We start from the raw sequence: 16521 nt of genomic DNA, 5'->3' as shown, positions 1-16521 counted from the left end.
TTTGTTCTGCATCTTTGGAGAATTCTGTTACTAAGGGGGGCTACTTTTTTTTTTTTGGGGGGGGGGGGAGACTCCACGGGTATAAAGTTCCCGTAAGAAACAATGATGACAGTTTCACCTTGCAGTACATGGGTGTAACTTTAACTGAAATACAGCGGATCAAAGAGAGATAAACAAAGTCGCGGGAAATGCTGAAAGAGTATATGGGACCCTGTTAAGGACACATTCATAAAAAACAAAATGGCCCGAGTTTGGAAAGCAGCAGAGACAACAATCATAGTTACTGTAGTTGGTGCTATTCTTACCTCCACATTGTGAGGGACTTGGAATATGGAAAAGGTACAAGTCCGAGGCTGAAGGTCCCTCGCGCTATCGCCAGGACCTCCATCATCGGAGTAATTTCGTAAAATAAAATCCATTTTGTTAAAGAACGAAAAATAAAGGTTTATAAAATGTTAAACTAGAAAAAAAAATGAACTTTTTATACTTCTCGGCACTCTCGCCTCCTAATGAAAGCTACCATTCTGTTCCTTGAGTCTCCACCATCGCAGCCAGACGATATTAAAAGGGCTGTACAGCAGTATCCATTAGGAAACAGTCTGCGGGTCTCACTCTCTGACCAGCTCATTAAGGCCCTTTTTTATATATATTGGCCCCAGAAGGGTGTGCGGTAATCTTCAAATATGAGTGCGAAGACTTTTTCCTTTTATTAGTTGTTAAGCTTCTTATACATGTAGCATATTGCAGCAGGTTAGAGGAACGGCCCTTTATTGTCTTCCATTATTGAATATCTAGACTCTGTCAGCCTTTCCCCAAGGTCAGGCTTTGTCCCAGAATGCTCTCTCATTTCTCCATGTGTTCCGCGCTGTATTCGGGAAGCACAGCACAGACCTGCCAGTAATACACATAAATCCATCTTGGTTGACTTACTACAAACTTTAGCCTTTCCCAATTGCTTCTTTTGTGCTAAAGTAATTCCTCTGGAACGGGAGGGGGGGGGGGGGGGAGCAGAAGCTATGAGATCTATGATTAAAAGCAATACCAGAGGTATTGCAAAGCCGCTATGACGGAGTGGCGTCTTATGAGGTGGGCCGACTGCGGTGGCATTAAAAGAGAGGCCCATCCTTTAAACAAAAGCCATCCAAAATTTCGAGGGAGATGCCCAATTTATGGACGAGTCTGAAGGAAATGAGTTCTGGGGATTATGTGAAATTTCAACGCACGATAATGGACGCCTGAAACCAAATGCATGAAAATTAATACATAAAAATGCATGTGATGCGAGACCAGCAGGATTACACCTACAGGAAATGCAACCCTACAAACCCAGAGTCCGACACCTTAAATATTGAGAAACAGCGATGCAGCCCTTAAAATTTTGGCCTAAGCCAAACATTGTGGCAATCCATCCATCCTTGTTCTGTAACTGCTAACCCAGGGCAGGGAGCATCGTGGCAGGGCTGCGATAAATCACGTTTAATATCTCCTTAAATGACGAAAGGCAGCGCTCCATCACGACCAATGACACCGTCAGCAGTTTAACGTACGTTGAAAAAAATGCAAATTAACTGACTTTGATATACCCAATTACATTATTCTGGAATAGCACATCGACACGAAGACAGACACTATAGGAGCTACCTGAGTGTTGAAGAGGGAAAAAAAAATTCTATTTCCGAATTCATTACAAATGACACAGCGCCACCTTGTGTCCACAGAGGCAAGTGGGAGAGCGCTGCTGTGAAACATTCAGTTATACCACATTTATTACATTATATCACAATTGAAGCAAAACTCACTCTAGTGCATGTTATTTTATTTACTCCATTAGTGACATAAAAACAAAAAAAAGTTTACAAATCTGACACTAATTAAAAGCTTCACTTACAAGTGGCAGAAGATTGTAGGAACTCACCTATATAAAATTATAATTATAAATTATAAAATTCAACTTAGAAACCTGTATATTGGCCACACACTTCTTCAGTTCTAATCAAAAAATTATGTTTCCCAGTTTACATTGGGTTAACATTCCCAATAGTGTTTGATCCGATTTCCAAATAATGGCAAATATGAAGAATCAGCCAGTTTCAAAGCGTTCTCTTGGACTGGAAAGGGCAAATAATACTATAAACGCTTAAGAACCGGGAATTGGAATGAAGATTTATAAATTCAAACAGCTCACCTTTCATTTATTAGAATGACCATATATTAATTCCACAATATTCAGTATTCTGATATTTTAACATACTAAGTTATTCATATGAAACGGTCCAATCATTACTTCCATACCTTATATGCACATATTATGATGATATTTAGAGATAAAAAAGTCTCTAAAACTAAAGCAGCTACATTTTTAACTGGCTACATTTTAAAAGTCTGCCTCCAAAAATGGAGACAATTAAAGCTGCCGTTCTCCACTACGCTTATATTGTATCATCTAGCTAAACCAATTAGCACAAACCCAGACCCCTCTTGTAGGATCTAACCCTCTGTGTAATTGTCATTCCTAAGTAGCCCTTTGTTAAAAGGTGGCACATTTTATCGTAAAACACAGTGTAGATTTCAGAGCGACACAGTTCTTGGCTAAACGCTACCCAAGGCACGAAGGGTGGAGTGCTGAGGCAGACGTTTTAATATCCTCGTAATAACAAAAAAAAAATCTCCTGTAGATCCTCTGCTTTCCTTGACGTTTAGTTCTTGGAAGAAACTAAACTCCCAAAGTGATCAGTATCCCAAGATGTGGTTAATGTGACCCTGGGGAAAAAGAGGAAATAAAATGTTAACTGAAGTTCGAAATGCCGAGCCGAATTAGACTCGAGTTTGTTATATCTGGAGTGAACCTAGCTAAGCAGTATGACTACCTTGGTAAGAAGACCATTTCAGTTCAAACGTATCTAAAAGACAATACCCAATCAGAGAAAATGTTACAAGATTAAAGCATGAGTGCAGAGAACCAGAGCTGCTGATTGGCTGGTACACAAAAACACGCCCACATCCTAATTAGGACCAGAACAGCGTGGCTATGGAAAGATGACCCACCGACTCTCCTGCCATGCACCGAAGGCACTGTCCAGAGCTTCCAGCCTGAAGGGTGTACCCCTGTTCAAAGTCACACACACAACAAAACATCAAAAGCGCTAAAGTAAGGCCAGAACACCTGCCAGTATTAAAGAGCGGAATACAGATAACATGTGGTATTTTCTGATATCCCTGTGTCCAAGTGTACACTAACTGACTTAGCAGTAGGCAACTTTGACTTTTGACCAGAGAGAGAACATACAACACAAACTTTTGGCTTGAATTAAAACAACCTTTCTTTACAAGCATTCCCAAGAAACCCCCACATAACCCCCATTTATGTACATATTTCATTCATTGTGTTTGCCAAAGATCATTTTACATTGTTTTCTTGACAGAAGAGTTATCTTACGTCAATGTATTAACAAACTGGGGATAAATGTCCTTTATTAAAAGACCAGAAGATGGCGCAGTGGTTAAGAAAATTACTCCGTAAACAAAGTTGCTTTTTCCAGTTGTATAACAAGCCTGTTTTTCCAGCCTTGAACAAAGTACTTAAACTATAGTTTTACTGCGGCAATTCAGTTTATTTCCCATAAAATTATTAATGACTTTAAATGAAAGTCACCGCTCACGGAAGTGAAAGCTATGCGTTTTGTTTTGTAAGACTTGAACCTTGAACTTAAATCGTGTTTCCCAAACGGCGATTTTTATCAAGGAGCCGTAATCTTGCTCAGGAGCCCGGGCCGTGGAGCCGCGTACCGCGTTCGGGCCGCTGTCAAACCGCATCGCCGCCCCGCCGTGGGCGCCCTGCTTCTCCAAGGTTGCCATGGAGCAGTCGACCATCCCTGCACACTCAGCCTTGTCGCCAGCTCCCAAGCCACTGCAAAACTTTTTCTAAAGTAGAGAAATGAAGGTCAAATTTGTAGAGGTGGGCAAACAAACACTGTGATCAGCCTAACCAGTTGAACAGTTATCTTCCAGAGTCCCTCCACGGCCTCACCTACCATAATATAAAAAATTCCTTATTAAAAGTAATAAATAAAAAAAAAACTTCCTTATACGAAGGAACATCGGCTATTTTGCATGTTAAAGTAAGGATACGTTACTGGATCTATTCTGGTATCATTAATGTCAAAACTTAAAATAGAACATAGCTGGCAAAAGTGAGAACAACATCAGCAAGACGAACTAAAGAAAGGTCGCACCTACAACATAAACAGGACGGACACTAAAAATACTTTCTCACATAATTACAAGTGATAATGTAATCTGTACATTGCCAGGCAGTAAATATCTTCACTTACAGACGGACCGCGGTGATTCCAGCCCTCCAGATCGCCTCCTTCGAGGGGTCTTTTGTTTTGCGAAGCAAGCATACAGTCCATCGAAGCGGCGACTGGAACCTGGTACACAACAAATCTTACCTTATTTAGTAACTATACAACCAATTCAAGTAAATACACCTGATGCTTGTTATTATCTTTCAAAATAACAATAAGGAAATGCCAATCTATCATATACCGTAGCTAATGTACATTATGCAGCTTTTTTCCATTAATGAAGAGCTGGCGGTTAAAGCTGCTTAGGACGAAAAGCAAAAGATCAACACACTTTCAAGACCTCTTCATCAGATAATAAATTACTCCTTCCTCGTTCACTAGATGTGCAAAACACGTTTTTGATGGAGCGCGTTGCGAAAATAAAATAGCCAATGAAATCGCGCGCTGAGCAGCCCGCTACCCGTACGTAAGGGTCAGCCATCTTTGTGAGGTATAAAGCTTCGCCACTCTTCAGTACTCACTTCTAGAGAATGCTGTGTACAAAGTAATTTGGAGAAAATACCCCATCATTAAAAAAGTTCGTTATTACTTACATGCATTCCACATTTATTAGCAGCATCTGTAGTGCGTTTATTAGAGAAGCATGTGGGAATTGACAATTATTCAAATAATAAAACAACAAATATATTATCTATCTGTACCTCTATACATCGTTAGATTTTGAACAACTAATTTAGGATTACTTATCTTGTTTAACGCTCCTCCTTACTAATATTAGATTAACCGATCCGGTTTCAGTGCATTTACTGCGTCTCGTGTTAGTGCAGATAGTAATGCCTAGTTCTTTCTACGCAGGCCAACGCAAACGCTCGGTGATCCATTACTTATGCCTGGAAGCATGGCGAATTTTGTGGAAGCTTCGTCTCGGCAGCAGTTTGAGGACCTTTTAAACAGAGCTGGCAGGTATTTTAGCCCTAGTAACATAACCGGGGAAGAGCTTCTAAGTTAATCTATTGAAAACGACCGTTTGTTAGGGTACTTTTGAACGCTGTAGGTGTATGCCAAAGGTTTAGCCCTCAAGTTGCTCGTTGAGAGACAGCTATTTGGCTAACGAGCGTATTTTTGTGCTTTCGTGTAAATTTGCCTGATTAAGGTCTCAAAATGTGTTGTCTTTCAGGTGAGGATTGATTAACTCGTACGATTGTTGGCTGCATTTTAAGGTTTTACTTTTTTCCCGGATTTCATGGGCTTACAGGCCATTAGGTGTAATGCGGTGTATGAGAGTCAGTCTGTGGAATGGATATTTTTGTGTTACTGATAAAATCTCTCAACACATATCCTTAGTTTCTGCTACTTCTCTCAGTACTCATGAATATCTAAAGTGATATCACTAAAGGAAATTCCTGTCCTTCTTTTGATATTGTGCATTCTGTAGGCCGTCCAGGGACTCACCTGCCTTTTTCCGGTGACAAGGACTGTGACTGACAGTCATTCAAGGAGCGACTTGTAATGCATTTTCTGCAGCCCCCCCATTTAGGGACCTTGTCATCTCCAGTTTCATTCTGTTAAATACGTTCGTATACTTGATATTAATTGACCTTCGAGAATCGATCTTTCAATTAATCAAATCGCATTTTCTTTAAGAGACCAAAGACAACTAAAAGACGAAAGACAAATTGACTGGTTGTTTTAAAATATAAATGGAAGAAACCTGCCGGTATTAAAACTTAATTTTCAAGGTGGATCTTATGATTCAGTACTTTTCAGCCTGAATACATAGAAATTCTAAGTAAATGGTCCATAATTACCGAAATGAATTACCGAAGTACTATAAACTGTAAAGCACGATATTTCCTGTTTTTTTTTTTTTTTATTGTGATATGTGTATTATTATTGTATTTTTAATTTTATCGTTGTATTGTCCATAGCCAGTACTATGTTGGCGCACACAATTCAATACAGTAAAATCCCGTTATAGAGTACTCGCTTATAACGGAATATCGTCTATAACAGGCAAACAATTTGGTCTCCAGGGCCTCTTCTAGCTGTAATTTTGTTCGGCTATAACGGTGATATCCAGCGCAGATACCTAGGATTATTAATAGTGACGCATCTGGTCAGGTGAAGTTGAATTACTACTTGTGCGATATAATAATCTATACCACAAGTGTGTCTGCTGGGGTGTGGCATGAGTAAATGGTGTTCTGTAGTTGTGTTCTGGACATACAGCAACTCTGAATATAACAAACTGTTTTGCCAGGTCCCTTGAAGTCCGTTATAAATTAATTTTACTGTAGTATAAAAATGGCATGGTCCCTCCCTTTTACCTATATTTTCACACCGTACGTCCGCTGTATTCCTGCATCGGACCTTTTATGATGTCTGTCTTTGTGCTCAATGGCGGAGGTCAGACAGTTACATTACGCAAAGGAGCAGTAGTTAGACATTTTATTCACATGCCTCCTGTGTGTGGCAGGTGTGAATTAGAAAAACGTCTGAGAACTTGCCACTTGTTAATATCGTACATTTTAAAAAGCACTTTCTTCCCATTAACCGTTCTCCATAGTTTTGAAGGGTCAACATCACAGCAAAGTTGCATCGGCTGCATTTGCTTGGACTCCACCGATGTGCGTTTAGCTTGTGGCGTTGATGTCTTTCTGAATCCGCATCATTGTGAGCCTGTCACACTGTGTGTCTTGTATGTTTTAGGCCAAAAATCATTTTAGCTTAGCGAAGGGCGCAGTTTGAAAAGGGTTTTCTACTTAAATAGATTAGATGAAGTAGGATTTATTTTTTGATTGAGGCAAAAAATAAATAAATGCATTAACTATCTGACTGAGACAGTGACAGCCTCCTTTCTTACACAGCAGTGCAGTCGCTGCTTCTTCCTCCTGAGGGTAGTCTCTCTGTCTCACTTACTGCTGTTAAATATTACGCACACTAAATATAACTGGTTTGTTAGTTCTGATCTTCCTTTGAATTGCCGGTGGCGTCTCGCCTGATCGCTGCCGCTGGCCTACTGAGTGCATGGCTTTGTTGAAAGTGAGGTGCGGCGCTTTCACTGGGTAAACGCGATCCCGTGTCTCCATGAGTTCGGTGTCCAGGTTTGGTACCGTTTGCGCAGAGACGCGAAGCCAGTTCCGCAGATGTAGTCCTTGCCGTAACTTGCAGGCTGCTGGGCCCCGGCAGGGGTCCTCCTTAGTGACCTTGCACCAGGTAATTAACCTGAATTCCGTCCAGAAAAGCATCCAGGCGTTCAGATGGATGTAGCGTTCCATAAAAGGGTCAGCTACCGGAGGCAAGTCGGCGGGGCCCGATATCCTGCGGTTTGAGCCATTTCTTTCCGTGCGCTTTGAGGCAGCAGCTGGGCCTCTCTCACTTTCTGAGAGCTGACGCTGACCCCTTCTCCCCGCCCCAGCTCGCTCTCCGTGGTCCACTTCTGCGCGCCATGGGCCCCACAGTGCGAGCAGATGAACGGTGTGATGGAGGAGCTGGCCAAGCAGCATCCGCACGTCACGTTCGTCAAGGTGCGTCGCCGCCGCCGGACTTCCAACCCGCCTGAGCGCTTCAAGAAGACTGTTCGGCTGTGCCCTTCATACAGCCGAAGTTTATACCATTTTAATCTTTGTTAAAAGCCTGCGAGGGTTTAAAGCGCGTGAAATTAATGCAGCATTAGGCAAAGCAAACCGAGTTAAAGTACCTTGTTTCTGGACGGCGGCAATTTACGCAGAGAAGTGATTAACACCCAGACAAATTATACTGAATTATAGAACCCTTTAGCAGGACTGCATGGGCTGATTCTGCCCAGGAATCAGAAATGGGCCCTTTTTCTGACCCAAAACAGATGACAGAGAAAAGTGAGCTTATACTCCAAGGTGTTCTGTCGCTAACGCGGCCACTGTGCTGATTGATCTCTGTTATTTCTGCAAGGTTTGCTTTAAACTACACCACCACCCCCTACCCCGATTTTAATAGATTTTTCACTCTCCATCTCCCACCCTGGCAGACCCGCCCCCCCCCATCTCTACCCTTGAATTACTTTGACTCCGGTCAAAACTCTCAGAGCCGTTTTCTGCGGCCTCAGAGGACGTGGTGGCCTGGTATAGCCTACCTGGGCGGGGCTTCCTCAGAGCCCCGCCCCCCTCAGCGCCCAATTGCCCGGCAGTGGCGGCAAAATGAATGCAGCTCATTTGCCGACGGTGCTGACAATCAGTCACTCTTAATTGCTTCTTCAGGTACTAATTGTGAGTGAAGCTGATCCATCGTCGTGTGACTATTTGTTATAGATTTGCCTACTTTAGACGTATGAAACGCCTGGCGGGAGGCTATACACCATTATAAAAATAGCACAGCCGAAATAGAGGGGCTGCGTCAGCTTCTAAATCGTTTTTAAAATGACTGAATTTACAGCGTGTCAGAATGAGAGCGTGCATAGCCCGGGGGGGCAGGGCGGGGCTGAGGGGAGCTACAGTAGGTGTTGCCTTAAGTTTATATCTGCGCCGCTGATGAGCTGAGCACTGATCAGAGATCAGCAGGGGCCGCGGGGCAGGGGGAGGCGGGGGTGGGTAGAGAGCGGAGGTGGTGGGATGTGCTGTGGAGAGGTGGCTGTCTTGGCTCCCCGCCCTTCAGCCATTTCTGCGGCCATCCCCCCCCGCAGGCGAAAATCCGTGTTCATATACAGAGTGAACCTTCCCTGTTATCGTGCCCCCCCCAGGGCATTGCTTCTCTCCGAATTTGAAACCATGCTCATTGCTGTTGACGCCCCTCCCCGCATGGTGTGCACGTGAGCGTGCGGGCGGGCGTGCGTGCGTGCGTGCGTGCGTGTGTGTGTGTGTGTGTGTGTGTATGTTTGTGCATATTTGCACGCTGCAGTGGTCTTCCCGTGTTGCTTGTGGGCCCTAGGATCATGGAAACATTAATGCGATTTAAGCATCAGTTTGTAACTGTTTCTCAGCAGGCTTCACCGTAGAGGCAGCAGTGTTCACACACACACACACACACACACACACATACACATGTGCACTAGCACGTGTCCTCTAGGATCGCGTGACTGATGGATGCCGTCGGAGGTGATGGCGGGCTGCTTTGCTTGAGGCAGAACATAAGTGCTGTAATCAGGACCTAACTGGGGTCAGTGATTTATGGATTTCAATATCTGGTGGCTGAATACAATTGGAAAATTTACTGGTTCAGTAGTGCATCAAAAAATGCCACCCCCCACCCCGTCTCAAACCGACTGGAAGCGTTTCACGTGAACCCAGTGTGACATCACACTCACGGCGGGCTGCAGGTAACGACTGACAGTCCCTCTGGCACTTCCTGTTTCCTAATTCCTGCTGCCATCGGATGATGATTCGGTGTTCTTAAGAAAGCAACGTTTAGGCAACGTACGCATACTTCGGCATACAAATATCAACATCCATTACGCTGAAGTATTTTCACTACAATCTGTTATCACCTTGTGTGTCTAATATGCATTTACTAATATAGATTAATATAGAACTAAATATGGAAGAACTGTGAGTCTAATTTTATATGAGTGATATAGATTAATATATTTTTCTCCTGTTGCCTTTCTATAGATGTTTGAAATAAAATAACACTGGGATACATGAGGGTTCTGTCAGTCGTTCCCCTAATTCATTCTTCCGGGACGCAAACAGGAGACGTCACAGACAGAGGATTTGTTTCGCTCTTGTAGGCCGGTTAGGAATTTCAGAGTAGCATGTCCCCTCTCGCTCGCTCGCTCGCTTGCTCGGCTTGCTCTGGAAGGCGTGCCTGGTGGCGAAACGAATAATGTTCTCAGCAGCCGGAACACAACAGCTCATGTTTAAATGCAGCGGGTGCTTTCGGCAGTGTGCTGTAGCAGTGTAGGAGGGAGGAGCACCAAACGCTTGTTCGGGCCTTGTCTCCTTCCAGCTGGAGGCCGAGGCCGTGCCGGAGGTGTCTGAGAAGTACGAGATCTCCTCAGTACCTACCTTTCTCTTCTTTAAGGTAAGCTGACCGGCGTGCACTCCCCAAGACCCCTGTTACGCGTGGCGGGCCCTGTTACGGCGGACTGTAGACATTAGCGATTTTTATTTATTTATTTTTTTTAAAAAGTGATTTGAAAAATCCACCTGGTGCTGCTTCTCGTACCTGGGCTTTGACTGGAAGCTCAGCCTAGCTGCGCTTACGCCTAGTCAGCTCTGTGACAGCACCTATATGTGCCATTTCCTTCACTTGGATGACGCTTTCTACAAACGCCAGCTGAATAAAAATAAATGTAAATACAATCTGCCGGTGTTTTTAGCAGGTGTTTTTAGCAGGTGTTTTTTGCAGGCGTTTTTGGTCTGCTATTCAGCTAACGTGTCATAGATACCCTTTAGCTGGCTCTGTTTGTATTAGCTGGTGAGTCACTCGCAGCAAGGATGTCAGCAGACAGTCGTGGGATTGGCGTCGGCGAGTACAAAAGAGGATCGCGGGAATCGGGGCCCCTCCCTCACTGGCACTCTGACCTGCAGACACCCAGAGAGCCCGCGGCCTCCGTTTGAGCCGGCCAATCAGATGAGAGGCTGGCGGGCAGCTTGCTGGGCAACAGGGCCTCTGAATAATTGATTGTTTTTCGTTCGGTTTTACTTATTTATTTTTATTTTTTTTTGTGTGCCGTTGCCCCTCAGAGCGGCGGGAAGATTGACAGACTGGACGGAGCCCATGCCCCCGAGCTGACGAAGATGGTCCAGAGGCTGGTGTCCAGCGCCGCCCAGCCGGCCGGTGCAGGGGGCCCCCCCAAAGTGGAGCTTAATGAGCGCCTGCGCAGGCTAATCAATGCAGCGCCCTGCATGCTGTTTATAAAGGGCTCGGCCCAGGAGCCACGCTGTGGTAAACATGGGGGCTGGGGGCGTGTAGCAGGGTGCTAATCTCACTGACAGCTCAGAGACACTCATCACGTTTCACAGCCAAGTAAAAACATGGCAGCGCTGATCCCTGGGCGAATGGCTCGTTGCTTTATGTGGATAAAATGCCGATTTTTACCACCAGGTGAATATAGTAGCAGATATATCGGCATTATTAGGTGTCTGTGGGAGTCCACTGCAGAAGTCACGCACATTGACACCTGTACCATGTTTACCTTCCTCCCTGTTGATTGTTGTACTGCACCTAACTCTCTAGCGATTCAATTGATAATTATCTCGCTCTCGGTCGCACAGTCTGTCCCCGCAGTTTAGATATGCTGCTTCCTTCCCGCGCGCAAAATCCGTTTGCCGCGTCCGACGAAAACCGCCAGGTCCGACGCAAAGGTCGAACAAACGTTTTCTGGAGAGAGAAATAACATCTGCGGATTAAAATGTTAGTAAGCAGTCTGCCTTGTTTATAAATAAACTGTCATGCGGAGCGTCTTCAAGATGAGTGCTGGTCTTGGGGGGGGGGGGGGTGGGGGATGTGTGGTGGATTTAGGGTAGACTCAAAGCCAAGCTGTACCTTGGTGTAACATCCGTGACCCTCAAACAGACAAGCAAACAAATAAAGCTGGTCTATCTTTCTTGTCTGGTGCGGGTTGCCTGCAGCCATAAAAAGCATCTGGACCTGCTCGCTTGCCCGGCATAACAGAAACGAGTTAATATATTGCCAGCAGAAGAGCCATTAGTGGCAACCCTTTGGCTGTTTTATAATGAATTCCCAGATGAACCTGCCGTGGGGGGGTGGGGGGGGGTGGGGCGGAGGGGGGGTGGGTTGAGAATGAGAGTTTCACTGCAGGGCCCTACATGAAGTTAATGCTTCACCTTGCGGGGCGACGCGCTGAGCTCGTACCTGCACTCGGGCGCCATGAATAAAAGATCCGGAATGCTGGCATGACGTTCCGGGTCGGAACGCTGCCTCGGAAAGCCTGCCGATGCCGTTTCCTTCCCTTTTCCGCTCGTTGCCGAAGGAGGACGGACAGATGGCTGAAATGGGGGGGGGATAGTCCGCCTAGAGTTTATGTAATTTAAACGCCTGTATTGGCGGTGCAGTTTATCGCAGCGTGTAACAGACGTTTCTTGGGAGAATAGTTGCCTGGATTTTTTATTTTTTTTGGACTTTCCCTTAGTGGTTAAAGCTCTGCCTCCCTCTGGGTGTGAGATGAATGCAGCACGGTGTCTTTAATTGGGCACAGTTGCTTGTAATCAATAGCACTGTCAAGAGATGCTACCCGGCGTAGCGTGAGGGATTCCTAAGCGGGCAGTGATGCTGTGATGATGTTTAACGCAAAGCTCCTCCTCCCGCCGCTGTCGTCCACGATTGCGCCTTTTACCCAGAGCCCCGCCCACCGCCGCTCCTCTGCCCAATCCCTGGCCGCGGTCAGCTCACGATAACAGATGCTACTTAAGGCGACGGGGCCTAGTTCAGGAGCAGCGCCAGGAGGCTGGCGGGACCATGTTGCCGTTTTCACTGAAAAAAAGCGTTTTTTTATATTTTTTTAAAAAGCCATTAATGTTTGTCGCCGTTATTTTAATGCCGCCGCATACTGATTACCCATCATTCTCTTCTCTCTCACTTTCTTAGTCCAATTAAACGTTAAAAATATCTATTTGCTTTATATATCCCTGAGCTATTTTCGCCCAAGGTACCTTTTAGATGTGTTGTATAATATCATACAGTCTTGTTATACGAACACGCCGCGAGATAAATATTGTCCCCCCACCCCTTCCACGGACGGCAGGATTTAGCCGGCAGATGGTGCAGATCCTGAAGGACCACAGCATCCAATTCAGCAGCTTCGACATCCTGTCTGACGAGGAGGTGCGGCAGGGCCTGAAGACCTACTCCAACTGGCCCACGTACCCCCAGGTGTACGTCAACGGGGAGTTGGTGGGGGGGCTGGACATCGTTAAGGTGCGCGCCGTCGTCACAGAACTCGCCGTTTCATCGCTCGAGGCATCTCCCATCTAACGACACCCCCTCCCCCCCCCCCAATAGTGGTGGCGGGAGCTAATCAGCCTGGGGGGTATTCTCTCACCTCCTCATTGTGATAATCCAGCCCCTGGGTCTGGCAACCCCCCCCCCCACACACACACACACACACAGTACCTCATTAAGCAAGCAGCCCACCTGTGCAGAGAGCTGGAACCATTTTTTTTTTGTAGCGTGTGAACCCCCCCCCCCCCCCCCAATGTCCCCAAGGTCTGTTTTTATTTGTCTGTTGTGTGTATATATGTCTGGTACAGGAACTTGTTGAATCAGGCGAACTGGCAAACACTTTCCAGAAGGCAGAGACACTAGATGACAGGTAAGAGGGAGTGAGGTTGACCCCCCCCCCCCCCCGACAGACACACGACTCACCCCAGAATGCACGCACCCTCAGCTGATGACGCTACCCCCCCCATCTTGGACAGGTTGAAGTCGCTCATCAACAAGAATCCTGTCATGCTCTTCATGAAGGGCAACAAACAGGTAAGACGCACAAATAGAACGACAAGAACAGGGAACCGAAAGGCTTTAAGTGGACAGTATATGGGCTCTGTTACAGCCCGCAAAACACACCTCTCCTCCCACCACGGAAGCGTGTTGTTTACTGCACACCGTACCAAAAGAAGGACTTTAAAGCAGAAGCTGCCGTCCTGTTTTTCAGTTCAATGTCTGATACGGAGGAGCTGAGGTGGTCCTTAACAATGACGGGGAGGGGAGTGTAGGTGATGAGATCCCACCCTCTCTGGCCCATCAGACCTCCTGCTATCGCCTCCCAGACCGCAATTGGCGCTCCGAGCTTGGCGCTTGTTAAAACGTGTCTGAAGGGTATCGCCTTCATGCGGGGAGAGACGGCGGGCGATGCTATGTGGAGGAAAAACAACTTCGGTGGAAGAGGTCTTTGTTAGGGAGGGGGGGGGGCTTTCAAGTTCTGTGTAATCGCTTAATCTCCTTTACGCGTGTTTTGTGATAAACGTAGGGGGCCAAATGTGGATTCAGCCGTCAGATTCTCGAAATCCTGAACAACGAGGGGTAAGGACGAACATCTCACTTTTGATGTTTTTTATTAATATTATTAACAAAAACCAATCTGTTTTCAAAAGTCATCTGAACGTGATCTTAGCTGTGAAATATCCATCACCGTTGTGGTGGGGTAGGGGGAGTGCACCATACAGGAGTCAGTAGTGATTTATTGAGTATTTATGATCCTTGGAAACCCAGTATGCAAAAGACTTTCCTGAAAGTTCCTCAGCCGCTTCTCATGTCTGACTGGTAGAACATTATCTCCATCTGAGCCATTATGCCATCCCTCATGAGCTTCTGTCTTGACCTGGCGCCTGTCTGTCTGGTTTCTGCAGTGTGGAGTTCGACACTTTTGACATACTCTCCGACGAGGAGGTGAGCGGCGACCTGGAGACGTCCGCCTCGTCGTCTCCTCAGCCAGGGCCTGCTTTTTTAGCGTTAAAAATTTATGCTAATTGACGTTTCCGGAGTTTTCCGGGTCACTGTAACTGGCAGCTGGGGGGGCGTGTGTGCAAGCAAGTCACAGGCCGGTGACTTGGGGTGCATTTAAGGAAGTGCAAGGGAGCAGCCTCAGTGTGCCGAAGTCAGGAGAGATAAGGGTATCTCCAGTTTGCCTGGTCTCTGATGATCTCCTTCAGGTTCACATGTGCAGAAGTTTTAAAGCCTGCCACTTTATGCAAGTACAAAATGTAGGTTGAATGATATCGGCCACCCAGATCGTGTGTACGTAAGATAATGACCATAATTGGCTGTTAACCGGATCTTTTGTAATTCCAACTTTCATGAACGCTGTTAAGTCTACAAATTCACTCCCCTGCTCCCCCCAATCCCCCACATTCATCATCTCTGTCCCAGTTATGACGAAGAAATAATGTAGGTCTTTTATGTAAAAATATTACGAAAACTAAATTAAATCATGTAACGTCAATCAAACTTTCTAAAAAGATCTTTTATAAAGTGGCCTAACTCAAGTGAAAATGATGTGAAGATTAAGGTTTCATATTAAAGGTAAATTATAGGAAGATAATTAAAGGTTTCATGTTATGAATGATCCATTTAAGGAGGGAGTAATTTTAAAATGAGTGAAGGACAGGAACTTGTAGAAAAGTTACAATGTTTTTCTTGATTTTAAAAACCACCGTCTTTGCGATACAATATGGTAAAATAAGCTCTCTATAGTACTGATTCTGCTTTTTTCTCCACTTACCATCTGTAGGTTAGACAGGGACTAAAGACTTATTCCAATTGGCCCACGTACCCTCAGCTGTATGTGAAGGGGGAGCTTATTGGTGGACTGGACATAGTGAAGGTGAGAGTGCTGTTGTTTTAGCGTGATCATTCATCATCCTCAGCACCGACACCTTTTCAGCCAAGCAGGCAACACCTGAAGGGCACAAACATCCGCTTTTCCAAACAGCAGACTTTCTGGGACGTCAGAGCACGTCCCACTTCCGCTTCATTGAAGATTCCACTCTGCCTTAGCAGGCCCTGTCCTGAATTAACAGTGACTGGCCACCAGGTGGCAGTGAAACCCCATTTGTTTTCACACGTACTGACACAACAACGGTCTGATTTTTTATTTTTTTTATTTTCTTCCGCCAATTATGCGGCGTTAAATGTTTGCTGAAAGGTGTCACAGCAGCACACGACACCACCTGATGACTGAAAATGGGGCAGCTTTTACCAAGAAGGAGTCACTAGATTTGCCAAATATAGTGATACGTAACCGGTTTCCTCAGGGGATTAGTGTACATACTTAAACTCTCCTATTGGCTTTGCAGGAGCTGAAGGAAAGCGGCGAGCTCCAGTCCGTGCTGATGGACGGATGCTAGTGGACGTGGACCTCATTCTGTTACCTTAACTTCCAGCGCTTAAAGCAGCCTCGTACCTGTATCAGTTCCTTAATGCCAGTGCTGTATGGAGCACATTCTCGGTGGATTAAATATGATGCCGCAAAAGACGAGGTGTCCGTTTCATTTGATGGTTGAAATGATCATGGTGGGGCGGGGAGAAATGCATACAAAATAACCTTCAAGCCATCTACAAAAATCAGGTTTTCCTGCAATCGAGCTTCCTGAGTGTTCACTGCAGGATTGGTATGATATTAGCATTAGCGTATGTCCCAGAATGCTTTGCTTTAAACAAAGGCAGATTCTTATATGTATATAAAATATAAACTACATGATTCCTGAAACCATTCGAAACATTTGGAAACCCTTCTTTAATTTGGGTGAAACGTGTTCTGCCCCTTGGATGAATCAAGCTT

At 45.4% G+C, this 16521-nt stretch overlaps 2 protein-coding genes across 3 annotated transcripts; one reads left to right on the top strand and one right to left on the bottom strand.

Moving 5' to 3' along the window:
• Positions 1-1799: 1799 nt before the first annotated feature.
• Positions 1800-5790, bottom strand: si:ch211-221j21.3 (uncharacterized). The gene is made up of 5 exons (XM_048987573.1): positions 5760-5790; positions 4332-4430; positions 3787-3921; positions 3046-3105; positions 1800-2760 (listed from the first exon to the last, which is right to left on the bottom strand). The coding sequence occupies exons 2-5, from the start codon at positions 4410-4412 to the stop codon at positions 2731-2733; spliced, it is 306 nt and encodes a 101-aa protein (XP_048843530.1). The 5' UTR covers positions 4413-4430; positions 5760-5790; the 3' UTR covers positions 1800-2730.
• Positions 4866-16215, top strand: glrx3 (glutaredoxin 3). 2 transcript variants are annotated; one of them, XM_048987571.1, is made up of 12 exons: positions 4866-4884; positions 5163-5270; positions 7726-7834; positions 10227-10301; positions 10967-11168; positions 12988-13160; positions 13493-13554; positions 13661-13718; positions 14212-14264; positions 14591-14630; positions 15472-15564; positions 16037-16215. In XM_048987571.1, exons 2-12 carry the CDS (start codon positions 5194-5196, stop codon positions 16085-16087), a joined length of 993 nt encoding a protein of 330 aa, XP_048843528.1. In that variant the 5' UTR covers positions 4866-4884; positions 5163-5193; the 3' UTR covers positions 16088-16215. The 2 variants fall into 2 exon arrangements, with proteins under 2 accessions (XP_048843528.1, XP_048843529.1); XM_048987572.1 differs by lacking the exons at positions 4866-4884; positions 5163-5270 and adding an exon at positions 5359-5484.
• Positions 16216-16521: the final 306 nt, after the last annotated feature.

This window comes from Brienomyrus brachyistius, chromosome 20 (genome assembly GCF_023856365.1).
Source record: "Brienomyrus brachyistius isolate T26 chromosome 20, BBRACH_0.4, whole genome shotgun sequence".
In the NCBI taxonomy this organism is placed as follows: Eukaryota; Metazoa; Chordata; class Actinopteri; order Osteoglossiformes; family Mormyridae; genus Brienomyrus; species Brienomyrus brachyistius.
This window is presented reverse-complemented; position numbering and strand designations above follow the sequence as displayed.